The sequence below is a fragment of the Bombus affinis genome, chromosome 6, assembly GCF_024516045.1.
Source record: "Bombus affinis isolate iyBomAffi1 chromosome 6, iyBomAffi1.2, whole genome shotgun sequence".
In the NCBI taxonomy this organism is placed as follows: Eukaryota; Metazoa; Arthropoda; class Insecta; order Hymenoptera; family Apidae; genus Bombus; species Bombus affinis.
Genome location: NC_066349.1, coordinates 482188 through 502901, shown reverse-complemented (window position 1 = coordinate 502901; position 20714 = coordinate 482188). Strand labels below are relative to the sequence as shown.

Sequence of the window (20714 nt, the reverse complement as noted above, 5' to 3'; positions counted from 1 at the left end):
CGTCGTTGCACTTTATACATTTATGTACACATTATATAAAGAAAGGAAGTGTAAAAAAAGACTGCAGCCCGATCCTAAACTTTCGGATCAATGGAAATTTGTAAAAAAAAAAAAGTTGGTGCAGAAATGACCGTGACCTTGAAATTCAAAGTCAAATCTTTTTATTATTTATGCAACAGATGTAAGAAAAGTAGCGTTTATCGATACAAGTTAATAATCCCAATCTATCATTACACATATCGCATATCTTCCTTTCTTTGTTCCTTCTTTTCTTTGCTTTCTTTCCTTTCTATCTCGCTATTTAAACAGTCCCAAACTTGTTCCTCATTTCGGTCCCTAGTTTCCCCTAAAATTACATATAATTCTCCATTTCGAATGATAAAAGCCACGTTCAATTCGATGCATTTCACTTCGGCTGCTTTTGAAACAATGGTAACTCCGATAAGTATTCGGCATCGTAAGTAAACATAATAAAATAGCAAAAATCTTTTCTTTTCGGCAGAATTTATCTTTAATCGTAAAGTATACGGAAAGTATACTCAATTTAACGTTAACATTCAACGGATATAAATTACGAAACCGAACTATGAACGATATTCACTCAGCAAAGAGACACAGCAAAGAAAAGATTGCAATAGTGCTGAATCTGGAGAACAAGGTGGCCCATGAGGAGCAGGAGTGTATTCTATTCACGATAACACAAACATTAAAAATTGGTGTAAAAGTCCCATTCTCGATAAAACCTTCGAAATTATTGCATGTGGTCTTTCGCGAGTCCAAATCTTAACATTTGTTAATTGAGGATGCTACATAATTATAACTTAAGTAGCATCCAATGACAAAAGTTTCGTCGAGTGACAAAGCTATTTAGAGTGCTCGAGTGCAGTGAATTTTATAAAATTGTAAATTTCCTCTCGTATTCGCAGCACTGTTATATGATTGATTCGACGATCTGTTCTTCTGCTCGTTAATAAATATGCATGAGCAAGGAATGATAATTAACCTACTCTTCTTTAGGAATACGGAGCCGGTTTGATCTTCGATATGGATTTAAATGTGGCAATACTAATTCTTCACACTGTATTCTGATATATCTGTAATTTCCAGCTACTTCATCAGTAATACGTTATTTTTATTATTTAAAAAAGTAAATGTAAATATAATGTAATACAAATGTAAATATAATATAATAAATGTAAATATCGCAACTAATTCGGAACGAGTCAAATCATGAGGACTTAGAGCCTCGTTCAAAAGATTCTGCAATGTCAACTCAGAAACAGTTCTTCTTTTACACATCTAATAAAATCTCCTTGTAAAGGAGAATAGCTATAACCGATTCTAGAAACTGCGATTTTATGACTCATCATTGAATTGTTAACAATGATAAAAATTAATTTAAGAAAAATTGACGTAAGTACTTATTGAAGGATTGACGCTATGAGATAGAAAACCCATAGAATGACATCACAAAAGATATATTATAAAAAGTTCAAATGTAGAAATGATAAACATTAGACACGAAGGAACAGATATTGTGCAAGATCATAAAATATCAATATCTATTTCATGCTATTATATGAAATACAAAGCTAAAAATGCTATTGAATGGTTTAAAAAATAATGAGAATGATCACACTTTTGAAACACACAACGACGAAAATAGCATAACACTGATCCAAAAAAAAAAAAAAGAAAATAGGTATACCAAAAACAAGAAAATAAAGAAGAATTGGTTTCCAAAAATATAAACGCATTCTATGTATCAAATACGGTACTTCGAAACACAATCTGAATCAAATATGACTAATAACATGATAATGTCCCAAACGCAAAAAAACATTAATATTTATAAAATCTTTAAGTGAACTTCATTTATATTATTATTATATCTATATATATATATATATATATGTCTATATATTATTATTCATTTCTATTATAGATCAGAGGAAAGTGGGGTAAAACCGGGTGTCTAATACATTTTCATAGTAAAAAAGATCAGAGAACAAAACACGCTCTGAACAGAGGCAGAAATCTTAGAATCAACTAGAAAATTATAGTTTTCTTCTTAAAAGATACGATGCTTATTGTTAGATGAAAGGGAAATATGATTTTGTAGTATCCAGGTAAACCTGCCTGTGTGACGTCCTCATAGATTTTGACGAGGTCTATTTTAATTACTTGTTGTGCCGTACATATAACGAGAAACATAATAAGAACGGGCGGTCGGACCGTAAAAAAATTTATTTTACTTTAGTACTATCTAATACACAAAAAGCAAGCATACGAAATTTCATTGAGTTTGCTGGTATGATTACATGCGGCATATCGTTCTATTGTTTTCGACGGTACATCGAATCAGTAAGAGAGCCGGTGGCATAAATACTCATGTTACCGAATTATCACATTTGCGGTAAAACTTTAATGATAGACGAACAATGATAGAATTTAAACCTAATGTGCCTAACTGCTATTTCCAGAATCGGGAATAAACAGATAACTTCTGGTTGGTTGGTTTTGAAGCTGTTTACTTACGTCATCGTGCATATAAATTTTGTTGATGCTATAAGATACAGGACAATTAGCTTTAATAGAAAAATTTATTGTGCCTCTTCAAATTCTATCACCACTCCCTAGTCGACCATTCAGAAAAAGATTATTCGAAGTTCTTTAAGTGTCTACGGTTACGAACATAATATAAGACTGTGGGCACAGATAACAGACATAAACTTCTCTTACCCGTTGCACCTTGTGATCCATGACTTTATGTGAACGGTATTTTATTTTTCTCCAGAATAATATTTCAAGATCATTGGGGTCCACCCACCCATTTTCAATATTTTTTATTTTTTATTTTTTTTTTTTTTTTTTTTTTGTTATATGCATGTCACAACAAAGTATTATAATTATAATAGTTCTCGTCAAAATCCGTGTGATTGACCGGTATACCAGTACTCAGTTTTATCCTATGGGTATAGATAAAACCGGGTAGGTACCTATGTAAAATTACAGTGTTTCGCTTAAATCGAACGTTTCAATTATTTCTTGCTACTATCAGCCCCTTAAGCAGCAGAAGAAATTTTGTAGGTCATTCGCACGGGAACTGTAAGTGTGTGGGAAGTATGTATTATTTTAGATTATAGAATCGATTCATCAAGCAAACAATTAACTCGAGCAAATACCAGTCGTATATATCCTCTCCTAGCTTAAGGGATTAACAATAACAAAAATAAAAACTAATAAGAATTTTAATGGTTCCAAGGCGTTTATCTAGTGGTGACAAAAAATGCTCTGTGAAGATTATCTTCGAGGTTTCCTCAAGGTCATCGAATTTTGTTTTATATACTAACATCCATTGTATATAATGCAACGTTATACTTGAGATAAAGGCGAGTTCAACGAACCAAATGCCATGACCTTGAAGTGACCTTGAATACGAAAAACAGAATTTCAATTGGAAGAATGTAAATCACCTTATTTTGTTAGATGTTTAAAGTGGTAGCCGTCCACATCGATAGATTTTCTCATATGGTCGGGGAACCAGCTCGGATCTATCACCACGAATTGAGTGCATATGACAGGTCTTCTCTTAGAAAAACAATGGTACCCGGTTTTACCCTGCTACCCCCTACTTCAAGACAAAATAACAGGCCACTCAACAATTTTTAGTGTATTTTAAAGTTAATACAATGTAATAAAATTTTAAAGATTATATAATATATATAAATTATATCTGCCCTTATTATTAGTAACATGATACAGGACTGAGAGCTGTTTACATATTTTCATAGCAATTTAACCTACATATTTATGTGAAAAATGGATGCGATAAAATGATAGGACATGTAAGATAATTTGCGTAAGACAACTACACTCCTCGTCAAAAAGATAACCCAGGTGTGCTATCTTTAATTTCTCGGTGACGCGTGTAAAGTTTTTCGTCTGTAACGTATAATATCAAAACACTGTGAGCTCAGAATATGCGGTTCGTTGAAAATAATTAAAAATATTACGAGGTCTAGTGTGTAATAAAAAAGAAATTGTTTCATTTTAAGAACGAAACAATAACACATGTACAATAAGAAAATAATAATCAACATAAATTTTAACTAACAATAATTACTCATCAAACGTATATACTTATTTAATAATGGGTACATCCCCCTTTATTTTCTATTACTTCTATTATACGATTTGGTATCGATTTATATAGTTTCTGAATATAATTTTGACTTAACGTATCCCATTCGCGTACAATTGCATTTGAGGTGTAATAGTAGTCGTGTCGATCGTTGTGTGGTGATAGTACCGGTGTTAGTGTAGAGGCAGAGATAGGTTCTACTGTTGGTATAGATATCGCTGCTGGGGTACTGTTGCTTTTCTTCTAATTTAGATGTCGTGGAAGAAAAATCGAACGCTAAGACGCTAAACTAGTTAAACTAGTTAAACGCTAAGACACTAGTTGCTGTCGAATGCCGCCACACATTTTTTAATTCTTGCACGTGTTGATACTGCTTTCCATTCGCGTATACGCCGTGAACAAGTTCTGCCCAGCAATTTTCAATAATATTAAAGACCAGGGAGCGTGCAGACCACGGCAAAATAGATATATTATTTTCATTAAAATATGATTGGACCAATCTTGATGTGTGTACAGATGCATTATCTTGTTGAAAGATATAATCAGGTCCAGAGATGCGTTCTGCATGATTATTTATTTGTTCTTTGATTAAATTTATGTATCGGACCTTTATTATTTATGTACCCTTCTCCATATCTTTTTCCAATGCATTTTTTCTTTTGCAAAGCGTAAACGTTCTACTTTGTGTTTCATTGTTAACGAAGGTTTCTCTTTCAATTTTAGCCTCTTACATCTTAATATCTTTGCAGGATAGTAGAACTCGACGAACACTTGAAACACTGGCACTAATAGTAGATTTATCCATTATTTGCTTCGTTGCTAACTGCGAGTTGGAAGCTACACGTAAAATTATTCGCTTATCACGATCGGATAACGATGACGGCCGAGTACTTTTCTTTTTGCCATAATCTTCAACATCTTTTAAAAAATTGTGTATTATTTTACGATTTCTTCTTATTACTTTTGATATTTTTGCTACTGATAACCGTTACTGTTTTAATTCAAGAATTTGCTTTTTTCAGACTCGTTTAGTTTTTTTCCGCGTCCCATACTTGCAAATTTATATAACATTGTACTGTAATCTTTACTCGTTGATAGATCATCAACTACTGAGCAATTTCTAAACATATTAACAGAGTGTGTTATCATTTCGTTCTTAAAATAAAACAATGTTTTTTGTTACACACTAAACCTCATAATATTTTCAATTATTTTCAACGAACCACATATTCTGAGCTCGTAATGTTTTGATATTATACATTACAGACGAAAAACTTGACACGCATCATTAAGAAATTAAGGATAGCACACCTGGATTATTTTTTTGACGAGGAGTGTAATCATTTTTATAAAAAAAGTTATCTTTTACTTTACTATTTGCTAATAATATCAATAATTTCTGGAGTATACAGTTTATACTTGAATAATAATTTATATGAAGATTTATAGATTATTTTAATGTAAATTTCGATTCTTGCTTAATTATTGTGATTTCGTATCATTTATGCAATTAATGATATGATCTAAATAAATTATGTATACAGAAAATGTTATAAAAAGGGTCCAGTAATTAATGGGCCTATAGTATTCGCCAAAAGGAGTAAAAAATGCCTAATCTACATAGGTCCTAAAAGCTATCCTTTAGATGTAAAATCAACTTTTATTATGTATTAATGTTCGATATCGTGAGTTTTTTCACAACACATTTAATGTAACTATAACCGATGAAATCAAATGGCGTTGTTGAAAATTCAATCAAGCATGAAAAAACGCGTTCCATATGAAAACACACATAGTAACATAGAAGGATGTTGGCGCTAGTACGAAGGACACGGGATGGCTTCAAGTTCGTCAAATAATTTATGAGCACACTATTTCTCTTTCGACACGGAAGAATTAGAAACATTAATTCAACATTCTAAATACAAAATTATTACTGTCAACAAAAATTACTGTATAAATTGAAACATAGTGTAAATGGCACAGTCTTCACTATTGTTAACAACATCCGATTACTATTTTAATGGAGAAATATGCATCCTTCGGAACTGGCATACAAAACACATGTTCTGATTTTTTCATGTTTAATTTCCAACGACTATACATTTGTAGAGAAAAAAAATAAACGACAGATCAGATTGGTGCAGCAGCGAACCCGGACCCCTTCCAATTGCCAGACGCATGCTTTCGAAATTAACCTACCCAGGCCGTCAACGAACATTTTCTCTCAAACTCCTAACTCTCAAATGGCTACACATTTAAAGCGTTACAAAGAGATATCCAACGCTAATAACTAATAAAAATTAATTTCACATCGGAATGATCGTTTTTAGGACTTATATTGATTACACATTTTTTACTCTTCTCTGTGAGTATGTAATATAAGGCCCCAAATTATTGAACCCTTCCTTTTAACATCTTGTACATATATTTCGTGACGACACGTCCCAAATTCCTATTATGTTAAAATTAGGACACTCAAATATACATCCTATTATGCATTATACATTATATTATTATTAAAGAATTTTTAATAACCGTCGCTATATCGCTATATGGTATCATATGATATTATTTCTTCATGTATAGGTTGCCCTTTTCTCCTAAAAAATCTTATATTGGTAATATCATACTAATTAATGCCTTAATTATCGCATCTTGTACTTGTGTGCCATCTTATTTTTATAACTCTCTCACTCGAAGCATTTCCTTTTTCATTTATAAAAATGAACAAACATGTCCATAAACAAAGGTTTCGCATTGCCAATTCTATTATAACATCAACAATTTTCCTCTAAATTGTTTTCGTTGCATATTCTGCATATGAATGTCTACTCCTACTTTCTCTGCAATTTATCTTCATGATTTGAATTATGTTCCTCACACTCACATTTTTCTTTTTAAATTTAAAGTGGTTTTGTTTTAGTATCTTTGAACTCTTTTCCACGAGAATTTGATAATTAATATTATAACTAATTATTATTACCATTATTAATATCACTTTACAAAAACTGCTTCAATACAATTAAATACGTATTTATTGAGATCTTACTTATTATCCCATCATTTTGTCAGACCTGTTTTTTATATAAACGAATCAAATACCTATAAAATTCCTAACTTCTAAAAAACTTAAGCAGCAATCGAAGCTTTTCTATTTTACCATGAAGAAACAGTGTATATGCCTCTGGATCTATAAAAAATCTTCTTACATTGCATTAACTTAAAGAAACACAAAAATTCCTGAGGTGTCCTATCGTTTATTGTATAGGGTGTATCTATATCTTTTGTCCTAGTTATAAGAAAAAGGGAGTATATCTCTGTATAAAGAAAGCCATAAATCATGTTATGATAACAGATACGTATAAAATTTAGAAACACCTCATTAAGTACCTATTGAATCAATTTATTTAATCGCTACTTACGCGATTCTTGTTTGGTAGAGTTCATAATCCCTTTTCTCCGACGGAGAAATATATTAAGGAGTCAGATTTTTAGCCCTCTAGCACAGATGAGGTTCAGGATAAGCCTAGTTCTTACGGAGATAGTATATAGTATACCAGCTACAAATTAGAGTACTTTGATATAGTGCACAATTTATATCCACTAAAAAAAGCAACAGTCTAACAATTTTCTAACGTCGGCAGCCGTAGTAATTAAAACAAATTTGAGGACAATTTCACGTGACCACATTTTGATATTATGTTACAATTTTTTGTTGCTGATACTGTACAATTCAGCAAGTTTATCTATACTTCTAATAGTGCAATGTATACGAACACGCGATTGTTGTACTCGTATTACAAGTTTAAACCAATCGGGCTGCACGATACTACCGATGCCAAATCATAAATACACTGGAATTTAAATCATGTATGTGTTATTAAACCAAGTTTAGACGCACAATTAGTGACTATCCTATTGTTTTTTGCAAATTACAGAACGTTTCTTATCACAACTACTTTCTTACTCTAAGTGCTTTATGTTGTTTCTAATTGTTCAAAAGTTGAAATTACATTAATTTCATTAATTTTCATACATTTTAGTAATTTTTCGAGAACTTTCACCGCACCTACGCAGAAATAAAGTTTCATTTCACACGGATGCGGAGACAAATTACATACATCGAGATTAATTGCTATCTACTATCTACTATCGAATACATATAAACTGGCGATTTCTATAATGAACAAATTTGAATAGGAAAAGCTTTCCAGTATATGTACTGAATATATTAGATACACTTCATAAGATCTAAACTTCTTCCGCGCCTAATTGATTTAGAAATTGGAGTAACTGCAACAAAATAAATGATTTCACCAAGTTCAATAAGTTTAAAATATGTTATCATGGTCAACATCCCGAACAACTTCGCCCTCTAAATGTTACTTGTCACTCGACTTTAATTTCCGAGATATTTGTAGAAATATATTTGATGTTGTATGTTGTATTTTGCTGTCTACAACATGTATGTTATTAGTCTGTGGTATTCCACAGTATAAACCATATTGCTTAATATCAAATTAAGCAATTCATTTCTATTTGTCTTATTGTTCATTACTTTACTTTATTTTACAGCGTGGGCAGCCGAATAATTATCTAACTCAAACTTAACCCATTGATTTTTCTTTTTCTGAAAATGATCGAAAATGGTTATCAAAAATGAGTTAGATTGAGTTATATAAAAGTACAGACGCCGTGAGCCGTGAGACGTCCATTTATACCAGAATGAAGTGCAATCATAAGTAACGTAAATTGAACTAAAGCTTTTTTTGAATATTCAAGAAACCAAAACCGAAAGACGGGAAGAACATGTATAAGCAAAACTTGTTCAAAATGACCTTTAACCTTGACAACATATTTCAATGTCATTGAAATCCGTGAAGTCGTCTACTTTATAAATAACTACTGCAATTAATATCAAAATGAATGATATTTAATGATTTAAATACCATTTTATGCATGAATTCACATACAATGCTGCAGCTCATGTGGAATTGATTGCGGGGTTACAGATAGTCAATCACACCTCTCATAAAGTTTACTCGATCGAAACTGGAACCTTCTACCTGAGTTATCACAAATTTATATCTTATAGAATAAATATCAGAATGCGATGAACCTAGCGGTGTGACATCCTCATTGATTTTGATGAAACTTTTTTTAATTATCTTGTTCTGACGCGTATATAACGAACGAAATAATAAAAATGATCAGTCGAATCTCAATGACCTCTAAAAAAAATAAAATGCCGTTCATACCACCTTTTTTTAAACTTCTTCTATTCTCTGATAGTATTCGATAAATAGAGACGAAATATAACGGTTGACCAAAGGACATAGGAAAAGTACTAAATGAGACGGGAGAAGGTTTAGCAGAAGTGAAAGCAATAATAGAGAAGAAAAGAGCAAACGACAGGAAGGATGCACAACAAGGAGACTAAAGCCCAAAGTTGCAATAATTTTTAGTCATTAGTGGTTCCTAGTTTTAGTTTTTAGAGAATAGAATAACTGAAAGAATAGAATAATTCTAGTGCAATAGAATAGAGTGGAAAGAGGGGAGGAAGATATGTAAGAAAAGAATTAGACATAAGTGATGTAAAACTGAAAGTTCGTCCAAAGCCGAAAGGCACGAACTAAGAAATAATAAATAAAATATAACGGTGTAGACTTTAGGAATCCATTGGTTCAAAAGTTATCGTCAATAGATGAATCGATTTGGCAAATATCATTTCGGACAAGAGTTACCGGTGGTCGCAAAGTCGGAAAAATGTGTAGCACAACAAATACTACAACGATAACGTTCATAGCGCCAATAAAGCCTAATGCTTTAAAGATCTATCTCTACTACATAAAACAGAGTAAGCCATACTATAAACTAGGACAGTATACTATTTTTTTTCAGGGTCGTTGAAGTCCGATTGCCCGTTTTTATCATTTCTATTATTATATACACGTCACAACAAAATAATTAAAAAAAAAGTCATTATACCGGATGTATGATGATGACAAGTCCATGACAAATTGACCCATGTTATATATAAAATAAATTTAAAATACTACAATGATATTTTTTATATTTTCAATGTTTTATTTAAAAAACTACAAAATAAAAGTTTATTTTCAATTTGCAAACTAAATAATAGAAGTAACTTTTTGCACACTAAGAAGTAATTAATTAATAAAAAGTTTCAACTTTCCTGAATAGAGGAAAAAAAATTATATCATTTAATAGTTTCTGGTATCTCATTGCAAACGTTTGTAACTACCCTATTTAAAATTTCGTAGTTACAGTTACTTCCAATTTTAACTGCTATTGATTCTATTATTTGATTTGATTCTATATTGATTCTATATTGGACTGCCAAAATTGGAAGTGACATCAAAATCGATGTGGGCCTTCAGTGCTTGATAGCAGGATTACTATGATAGCAAGGTGAATACCCTGTACCTCATCTGTGCTTCTAATATTATATAGAAATATATACACAAAATTACTTTAAAAAACTAACGTTAGCTTGTGCTCCTAAAATCTCTTGCAAGAGAAGCTGCCTCCTAATCTTCCAAGACAGTGCCTGTTTGTCATGAGCCTTGTACAAAAATGGATATGCTTCCAATAGATATTGTGCCAAAATATTGAAGGATAATACTCTCAGAATAAAAGATTCTTCAGAATTAGAGGTCAGCTTCTCTGGAAAAATTTATATAATGAATATCAAACATTTCTTTCTGTGATATTAATACTACTTCTTACCTTTCTTAAAACGTATCCATTGTCTCATTGCTTTATACTTCTGTTTATCAGACATGTACTTATCCATTAAAAACATTGGAGTTTCAACACATGCATTTGTCCCAAGAACTGTTTGCATGTTACTTTCACATGTTAAATTTTCTGGTAAAAAATTTAATGGAATTTCATAATTATTACTAGAAGCGTAATATGTTTCCAAGAATGGTTCCATTGATGCCTGATTTAATTTCTGTTGTGCAGCTGAATTTGCCATTGTTCCCACCAAATTGTAGCAAGATAGTCTCTCAGATGTTAATATGTTTTTACAAAAATTTCTCAAAAATACTTGCTTTGCAGCTAGTCCGGACATATGAAAGGGTAAAAATGGAACAATATCATAGTAATGATGCTGAAAAAACAACAAAGCTATGTTTTAATTACTAACCTTCAAAATTCTTATATAATTACTTTTATGTTATTAAAATTTGAATATATTCACAATGAATTTTCATTTTTTATTAATACTCCATGATCTTTTTCTTTTATTAATTAACTGATTATTTTCTTACTAATAATCAATTTAAAATAATTTATAAATATTTTACCAATAAAGTAATTAAGATCCTATAGTATTGCAATAATTGATAATGATTAGACTATGTGGATGTTTATACATTTATGAAAAATTTAAATATACAAAAATCTATAGAATACATAAAATATTCAACAATATAAAAGGAATTCAGAATAAAGTATTTCTTCTAATATTAAAAGCATTAAAAGTACTTCTATTCATGTTCCATTTTTATGTGTTCGTAAAAACACGTTTTTACATGAATATCCGCAGTCTAATAACTAAATAACAAGAAATTATAAATAAGTAAAAAAATATGTTTACTAATTTAATATATACTTCTTTATATTATCAAAAAGTTACTTTTTCCAATAATATAATAATAATACAATATAAATTATTTAATAATAATATAATAATAATAAATTTCTAATATTTACATTATAATGTTTTCTAGTATTATACATATATGTATTCTATTAAAATAAATCTATATATATATTATATTATATAATGTAAAAGTTGGTGATTCACTCATCAATGCTTATCCCAAACCGCTGTACTTAGAAGAGCAAAATTTGGACAATATACTTATTTTATTATATAGGCGTGGGATGAAAAAGAATTTTCAGAAATACAGATCCTAAAGAGATTAGAAAGTGGTACATTTTTTTAAAGGATACTCATTTCCTATGAGTTGCTGAAGTTGAGGAAATGGAAGTCAGCATAAGAGCTCCTCATTAAAAATAAACAAATATTTGTTCAAGTGCTTTCTGAAATTTATCTTATAAAGGGTGGTCAAATAGAAAGTGATAAATATATTGTATATATAAGTCAATTTTGAAATTGAAGAATGTATTAAATATATGATATTAATTATCAAAATAAAACAATTATTAAAACTATTAAAATATATATAGATAATTTAACTTTTCTTTATATTAGAAAACATTTTTAAATCATGTAAATTAACCTAAATGTTTAAATATACAGCATGGACTAAATAGCATGTTACGAGATATATTTTTAAAATATCATTATATTTATATATATTGATTAATATTGATTCTAATATTGATTCTATTATTTTTTTAATTAAATAAAACATATGGTTTAATTATATGGTATGCACCAATTTTTGAGATGACTACTACATAATATAAAGGTTAAGGGTAGAACCAGATATTAATAAATAAAAAAAGTTTGTGTGAACATATAGATAGCAAGACATTTCCATGCATGTATTGAAATACAAAAAAATCATTTTCAGCATCGTCTATAAAGATAATCAAATTATACTATATTGTATAAACAGATCCAAATAGGACATATGTTGATATAAACATTTTTATTGCTTTTAAGCGCCAAATCCTTCCCTTAAATATTGCCTACTTATTATAAAACAGCCTTTATAAATTCCAAGTAATATGTTGTGTACAAAAAAGAAATTTCTGTTTGATAAAGTGCATAAAGAAAAATTTTAATTAATTAAATTGATAAATTTTCAAAGCTATCTTTTACTGTTTTCTTAAATCTTTCCATAAGACTATATCTTAATTACTTCACTGATTTTATCTTACAAGGAAATGGCAAGAACTGTGAAATCTTAAATCAGTTGGATGTGTATACATTCAATACTTTAAGTTATTCTTAAAACAGCTCTAAAAGGATTTGAGTACATGGCCCACTGTTTTCAGGAAATTAATAAGTTCTTTTTATATCTTACTTTATAAAGTCCTTTTAATACTAATATTATGTTATTTTAATTTTAAATTTTTACAGTTTATTTTGATAAATTTTTAATTATTTTTAATTATTTATTTCTTTTTATTTTTTATATTAGTCCTGCATATTCTTACACATGTCCTGGGAGACAAAGGGCCACACATTCAAATTCTTTTGGAGCTATTTTACCATCGATCTAAAGCATCGAATGAACATAAAATGTGAATACAAAACTTATACAAGACTTTGCAGTTCTTGCCATCTTCTTGTTAGATATTATACAGAACACTTAATATATATCAATTAATTAGAAAAATTAATTCATACATTAACTTAAAATTGAATTTATACAATTTCAAAATTCAGTAAAAAATTAATAAAAATGTTTAAAATCTGTATACATTTATATATAATATTACACAATAATAATAATGCTCTTTATAAATTACAATAACTACTTATTTAGAAATATTTCATTGTATAAGTATATACAACATCAAACTGTACAGATTATTTATATAACTGTCCTATTTTCATATTTTTAATACATATACTATTTTTACATTAATATTAGCCAATATTAGACAATTTTAAATTTTATCATATATTCAGGATGTTATATGAACATAATATTCCAATCAATCCTTATAATATAAGTATAACATTATCATGATGCAATAAACATCTTATGTAATAATTTGCATCTATTATTAAATACATAGTAAACTTTTTACATTAAATAAAAGCTGCAAAATATGGCTTCAAAATCAAATTTCAAATTTAATAATAAATCTTTAAAATACTTAAAATATTCTATAATTTATTAAATATTTTTTGAAAAAATGTATTAAAGTTAGAACTACTCTTTGTTGAATGCTTATTATATTGAGTAATATTCTAAACATTATGTTACTTAAACTAGATTCTCTTTTAAGAATAAAGGTTTTATGAAAGTAATATATAGATTTAGAACATACATAATTTTTTTAGTAAGTACCTTCTTGAATAACTTTTAAGTTTATTTGTATATTTGTCTGCAATAATAAAATCACATTGTTTTCCTATTTAAATGGATTTAATTTTTTGATTTAGTTAGGCATTTTTACAATGAGACAATATCTATGTTCCATTTATATTATTCAAATTTTCAAAAATGATTTGGAACACTTAATGATATAATTTAAGAACCCTAATATATTAAAAATTGTATTTTCTTTTTTCTTAAGAAAATATTTGTTTGAATTTTTTATCTGTTTAAATTACTTATAGTTATTCAATAAAATAAAAAAAGGCTTCTTAATATGAATTATGGGTTACTTAATTTTTATAGTATTTATGACATACAAATTAGAAATTATTTGGAAAGTTCTAACAATTAAGATGATTATTTAAAAATGTTATGCAGAATGTTATATTTGTATCACTATTTTAATATTTTAATAAAGTATTTTTGTCGAAATTCAATTTGAAGTATAAATATTGTAAATAGTACATATGTAACATAACAAAATTATAACAAATAGGAAGGACAAATTTGCAAAATCATGTAAGCTAAAACCATAAGGATATATGTAACATTATGATTTTACACTAAATGAAAAATTGAGGATACGATATTGGCACTAGAAATTTTTATTTATATAATTTTTATAAATGAATTCATTATGAATATATGTAACTCAATAAGAAATAATATTAACCTTATTGTATAATATGAGATGATACATAGGAAAAGAAAAAGTAAAAAACGAATAATGTTATCATACCTCAGATTTGTAACGAAAAAGTCTGAAGAAGACGTCAAGTCTTTTAACGTAAATTTTCCGTGGTAACTTGCTAGCTGTATTCATTTATTTATTAAGTAGTGGGGATATTAATACATAACTATACGCAGGTGCATAGGTTAGGTTATGTCATCTGTTGTCAGAAAACGTAAGCATATTTTCCCCACCCGTGCAAACATACATATGTAAGTAGATACTGTCGCGTAGTCATAATGTACAATAGACAATTGATACAATAGTCAATTTCAAAATTCTGTAATTATTTGGATGTATTCAATACTTATATCTCGACAAACTATATATCAAATAGCTAAATAACAATATAATTAAAATTATATCTTAATAAAGAGAAAAGTTCATACGTGATTATATATTAATTATACTTTAACAAAAACTTTTGATAGACACATACCGTTATTTTTTACTCTAAAAGTTGTATAATTCATTTAACCATTTTAACTCATTAATAATCTTTATCGAAATTTAAAATTGCTGTAAAAATGTATATACATTTATTTAATTGATCTGTATTATTAGACGAAATTATATCAAAGAGGAAATGAGAGCGCTGACGCTTATGGTTCCGGTTGTTCCCGAACTAGTGCTACCAACAGCGGCCAAATGTCGAATGTTTTTACGCTAGCACATACAAGAACCTATAAAGTTAGAAATGTTCTATTTTGTTACAAGAGCTTCATTATACGGTACCACAGAAAAGTTCATGCCGAAATAGACAAATATGAAAATAACAGAATTGCGGATAATTAAATTTAGTTGCGTCTGAAAGAGGAATTAATTGTTTATTATAGTCTTTTAGAGAAGAAAAGAATATCTTTCCTTTTGAATGTTAATGGATCAGTGGAATGATATTTAAGTTTAACATTAAATTTACTTTCTTCATGATAATGTTTTTGTTATAATAAAACCTAAATTTCATTTTAATAGTAATTTCAGTAGTTGATAAGCTGCGAATAATATTTCTGACGTAATGTATCTATTTTGTATATGTATTCGTTTATAAAAATGATAAATGGTGATAATGGTAAAATATACAATTATTTAGAAATTTGCCTTTATCACAGATTTTCATGGATTTTGAGGCCTACTGTCGAAGCCATTATTCTAAACACATTTGTGGTATTCACGTAATTGTTGCTCAACCCTAGTTCCTATCCAAAATATTTGCAAAATACTGTCATTACTAGCTCATTGGATCTGGCCTATATATGTGCATCTGTGACAGAGGCACAAATCACAAGTGTAACCATAGCCGACTCGTTGGCCGCTTTGTTCATTGTTTAGCGATCTGTTTATGTTTATATTTATCGGCCATCATTCCCTTTATCTTTCTATCACATTTTACGAATCTAAATAAACAGCTTCTGCGAATACTTCGTTCAAAATAGCATATGCAAAACTACAGCTTGTTTTCGAAAATTTTACTTCAGTATAGATCTTTGTTATTATCTTTTATTAAATTTGTAATTATTTTTATAAGTAATTTGTGATTACTTTATGCGGGCGTTATCGGTCATCTCATAGTTATTCAAATTCGATACATTGATGATATTAACTTTACCACTATGGGGGATAGTGTCACGATCAGCACCCTTCAAATCCGATGGACTGATGATGGAGATAAAGATGTGGCGGCACTTGGCGACAATGTATTAGGTCATCCTATAAGTTCGTGCCTACTTTTGTGTATACATTTCACGTGTCGATTTATAAACATACGGTGATAAGGGAACAATGCATTTGAAAAATGGGAAGAAGTTGTACAACGAGAGGGAGATTACATTTTTTCATGAAACTGAAAGGTATGTAAACAATCTTAACATATATAACCGCTCGAAAAACGAAACGAACTTATGGGATGACCTAATATATCGCTAAAGTGCCTAATGAGTTGTAACATCAAACCAAATCTCAATCCACAACAGAGACCAGGCCACACACCGAGGGCAGGATGGCATCCAGATGTGTACGCATCCTTACTGCGTACCCTCGATAGTCTTAAGGACTTACCAATAAATCTTGTCATTTTCATAATTAAGGTCCTTCAGACCAAAAACAAGCATCTTCTATTTCCAATGTTCTTTACATTTTGTTTACTACGGAAGATACGGAAAGTTAGTTTTCTCACGTTCGATATTTTCCGTTAGCAACTTTCTCTCAAGGGCGGCTAAGACCCTTCCTGGTACACCAGGGTTCTTGTGCTCCAATCAAAAGCAATGTCTATCGCTCTCGCTTCCCTAAATTGTCCTTAACGAATCAGCTCATCTCGTGGCCTCAGACACACCCACCCCTAGCTTTCCTCCGCCACAATATCGTCAGTAAAAATTGATAGTTGCGTCACGACTCAACTATTTTATTTTATCATCCAACCCTCAACTTTACGTGACATTTTGACGGATAGTGAAAAGTGCTCGTTGAAAAAAAATAAGAAATCCAACCTACGGGAAAAGGATCAAATTGGACCACGGTCATCTCTAACGACAAATCCACTATCAACGAATCCGGAAGAAACCTGCAAAGCATAAAGCATCTACGGAAGCTAACAACTCAAGGTAAACGCTGGATTCATTTCTTACTTATAGAGATAGGCGACCTAACTTTGAATAAGACTTAGAGGAAGAGTTAGAAATATTGAGAATGATGTCGAAAGATAGAGCATTTACCAGCAGAGACGATGACAAACTGTCACAAATTATCAAAATGATAAACAAACTACAAGAAGAAAACGCGCAAACGCAAATATGCATAGACACTATGACCAAACAAGCAAGCGAAGAGGGTCAACTCCTCGATACAGGAATCGAAGTGCTAAGAAAAACAATTGCCGAAATGAAGTTAGGAATTGGAAGTCAGGAAACTATTAAAAAAGCGACTAGTGGGAGTTGTCAGCTTAGTTTAGTTCTTAATAGTTTGAACAAAAGCTTGGAGAAAAAAAGACGTTACTGTAGAAAATGAAGAGATGGTTTTGAAAGAATTTTCAAAAAAATTGCAGTCTAATGTAGAAAATTCTTATGAAAAGGAAGTATCAATTGACACCGATCCATAGGATTATATTTTCATTAAAACAGAGTTAATGTTTGATGCCAATAGCTTGACAGAACACCAAAAAGGGCCTTTGAAACGAAGGAAAGAAGATATTGTAACATTGTATAACGATTTGTCACAATCTTCGTCACAAGATACCCAAAATTTACAAGAATGGTTTGATAAAATAAGTAAAAGTTTAGGAGAAGCAGAGAAAAATCATAACAAGAAGGATAATATTTCAATAGGAAATATTTTGGACAATGATGCAAATAAAGAAAACAAAATTGAAATGAAGGAATTAGAAGCAGTTAATAAATCAACTGCTGAAAATGATACAAAATCAACAGACAACGTTGAACAAAATATATCATTAAAATCCGTACAAAAAGCAAAAGATAATGCTTACAGTAATGAATGAAAATTTGTGTAAAATACAGTAATGTAATGAAAATTTGCTTATAGAAAAAGACCAAATGATGACAGCGAAAAATGCTTGTGACAGTGCAGAACCAAAAACTTCAGTAGATCTTATGTCGAGAGATTTAGATGCTAATACACAAGAGAAGTCTTTAGAAAATAAAGATGATAAAAGTCTATCTCCATCTATGTTAGATAGTAGTAAACGGCGCAATCTTTATAATGTTGCTGTAAAGCCTGCTACTTCGCTAAAATTTGAAGAAATTGTTTACAATCAACCAAGACAGTCAAACACAAATAAAATTTTGCGAAGCGCTTTAAAGACGAAATTAATCGAAGACAAGTCTCAAATAATTAATGTAGTATCCAAATGGGTCTTAGAGAGAAAGGACAAGTGATGATGTTTTGATTTAATATATATTTAAGAGCAACGAGATTGATTACAATGCTGTTCTACGTTCTATTCTCGCATGCGGCTTTCTGACTCCCAATTCAAGCTCTGCCCACTCCGCACGCTCCACACGCTCTACACGCTCTGCACACTCTACACGCTCTCCACGCTCTGCCCGCTCTCTACACTCTACACGCTCTGCCCACTCTACACGCTCTGCCCGCTCTACACGCTCTGCACCCTCTACCTTTTCCTGTTCTTCGGTACAGGTATCCCGAAACCCCCCGTGGTTAAGGTCACGCAGCCTTTTCACGAAAACCGTCCACTTAAAGGTACATTGATGCTAAACGGTACTTTGTTTACCGTTCGGCTGATACCTTAGGCCTTTTGGCCCCGGTACTACATTAATAAACAAAAAGCATCGGAAAATGTAGAAAATAAATTGACCAAAGAAAACAAAGGAGGTATTAAACAAAAATCAATTTCAGATAGTGAAAGCGAAACAACTGATGCGCGTCAACAAAAGAAAGTTCTTTTAACGGACATGCTGAGCTACTTACGATAGGTGTAAATCTATAAAAAATGACAATGCAGTAACGAGTGTAATAGCAATTTATGAAGCGAATTTAAGCCAACGTAGTAGGAATAAAATATCTCGTTTACGTATAAATATGGTATTTGATAGTCCCTTATCACGTAGTCGGCGATCGAAGAGTTGTGATGATAAAAAACAACCAAAAGAAAACAAAGGTGCTAATATTGCAAAGAGAGAAGCGAAACATAGAGGTAGACCTAGGAGATCGGATAAAGTTTTTTTTTTTTATTTATTTATTGAAATTCACAATTTGTCCAATTTGGACATTTGGTAGAATTTTTTAACAGTTATATTAGCATATTGGTGGCTACCCCCAGCGGGGTACCATCCTCGTGTTTGTTAGGTTATGTCCTTTATAAGGTCTGCTGGGTGCTTCCTTCTTAGTCTTCTGCCCATGTTTATGGTTTTGTACGTTTCCGCAGCTAACCGGTTTGGGTGTGTTGCTATTCTTGATTTGTATTTTTCTGAGTATCTGCTAATTTCTTCCTTGACCGTTAGGATTCCCAGGTCCCTCCATATGTCTTTGTTTCTGACGTACCAAGGTCCGTTTACTATTGTTCTAAGGATTTTAGCCTGTATTACCTCTATTTTGTTTGTATGGCTCATTGCTGCCGTCCCCCATAATGGTATTCCGTACGTTCAGATTGGTTTTATGATCGTTTTATATATTTTTAATTTATTTTCTATGCTTAATTTGGATTTTCGGCTTGTTAGCCAATGCATTTGTCTCCTTGTTTTCTGTATTTTTTCTACTATTGATTTGATATGTAGTTTCCATGTGAGTTGTGTATCTAAGTGGAGTCCTAGGTATTTGACATGCTTTGTTTGTGTTATATGCGTGCCGTTCAATAGGATGTTTGGTGGTATCTTTTTTCGTAGCGTGAATGTAATATGGTTGCATTTATTGGGGTTTGCTTTTATTTGTTTTTCTTGTAGAAAATGGGACTGGTTTTATTGGCTTCTTTATTTTTTTTCGTGGCTTTCCATAGGGAGTAGTTGGAGTTCGCGTGTGTAGGGAGCGTCCCTATGAACTTTGCGAATTCTTTATTGTTGTGCTCTTTTATTTTGTTTTTTTATTTCCTTTGCAAGTTTGTTTAGGTGTTTTTTGTTTTCTCGAGTTCTATTTTTTTTGCCATTTTGCTTTCGCTTTTCTTTTTTCTTTAACTTTTCGAGTATTTCTTGCGGAATTGTTTTTGTTTGTCTGCTGGTTGGTTCAGGTGTAGTGGTTGTCCATGCTGCTTCTTGCATAGTTTCTGTCAATGCTGTTACTGCCTGTTCGATGTGTTCGGGTGTTTTCAATGGGATGT

At 30.6% G+C, this 20714-nt stretch overlaps 1 protein-coding gene and 1 long non-coding RNA gene across 2 annotated transcripts in view; one reads left to right on the top strand and one right to left on the bottom strand.

The window, feature by feature from the left end:
- LOC126917846 (protein angel homolog 2) overlaps nt 1–15090 on the bottom strand; it is a 28410-nt gene extending 13320 nt beyond the window's left edge. Inside the window, exons 1-3 of the mRNA XM_050725196.1 lie at nt 14942–15090; nt 10898–11285; nt 10656–10834 (exon numbers count right to left, since the gene is read on the bottom strand). Of these exons, the coding sequence (XP_050581153.1) occupies nt 10656–10834; nt 10898–11285; nt 14942–15025 (651 nt within the window). The 5' untranslated portion in view covers nt 15026–15090. The remainder of the gene's footprint in view (nt 1–10655; nt 10835–10897; nt 11286–14941) is intronic.
- On the top strand, nt 15041–16014 carry LOC126917859 (uncharacterized). The gene is made up of 2 exons (XR_007711101.1): nt 15041–15144; nt 15497–16014. It is a non-coding gene; the product is annotated as an uncharacterized LOC126917859 (long non-coding RNA).
- The last annotated feature ends 4700 nt before the right edge of the window (nt 16015–20714 follow it).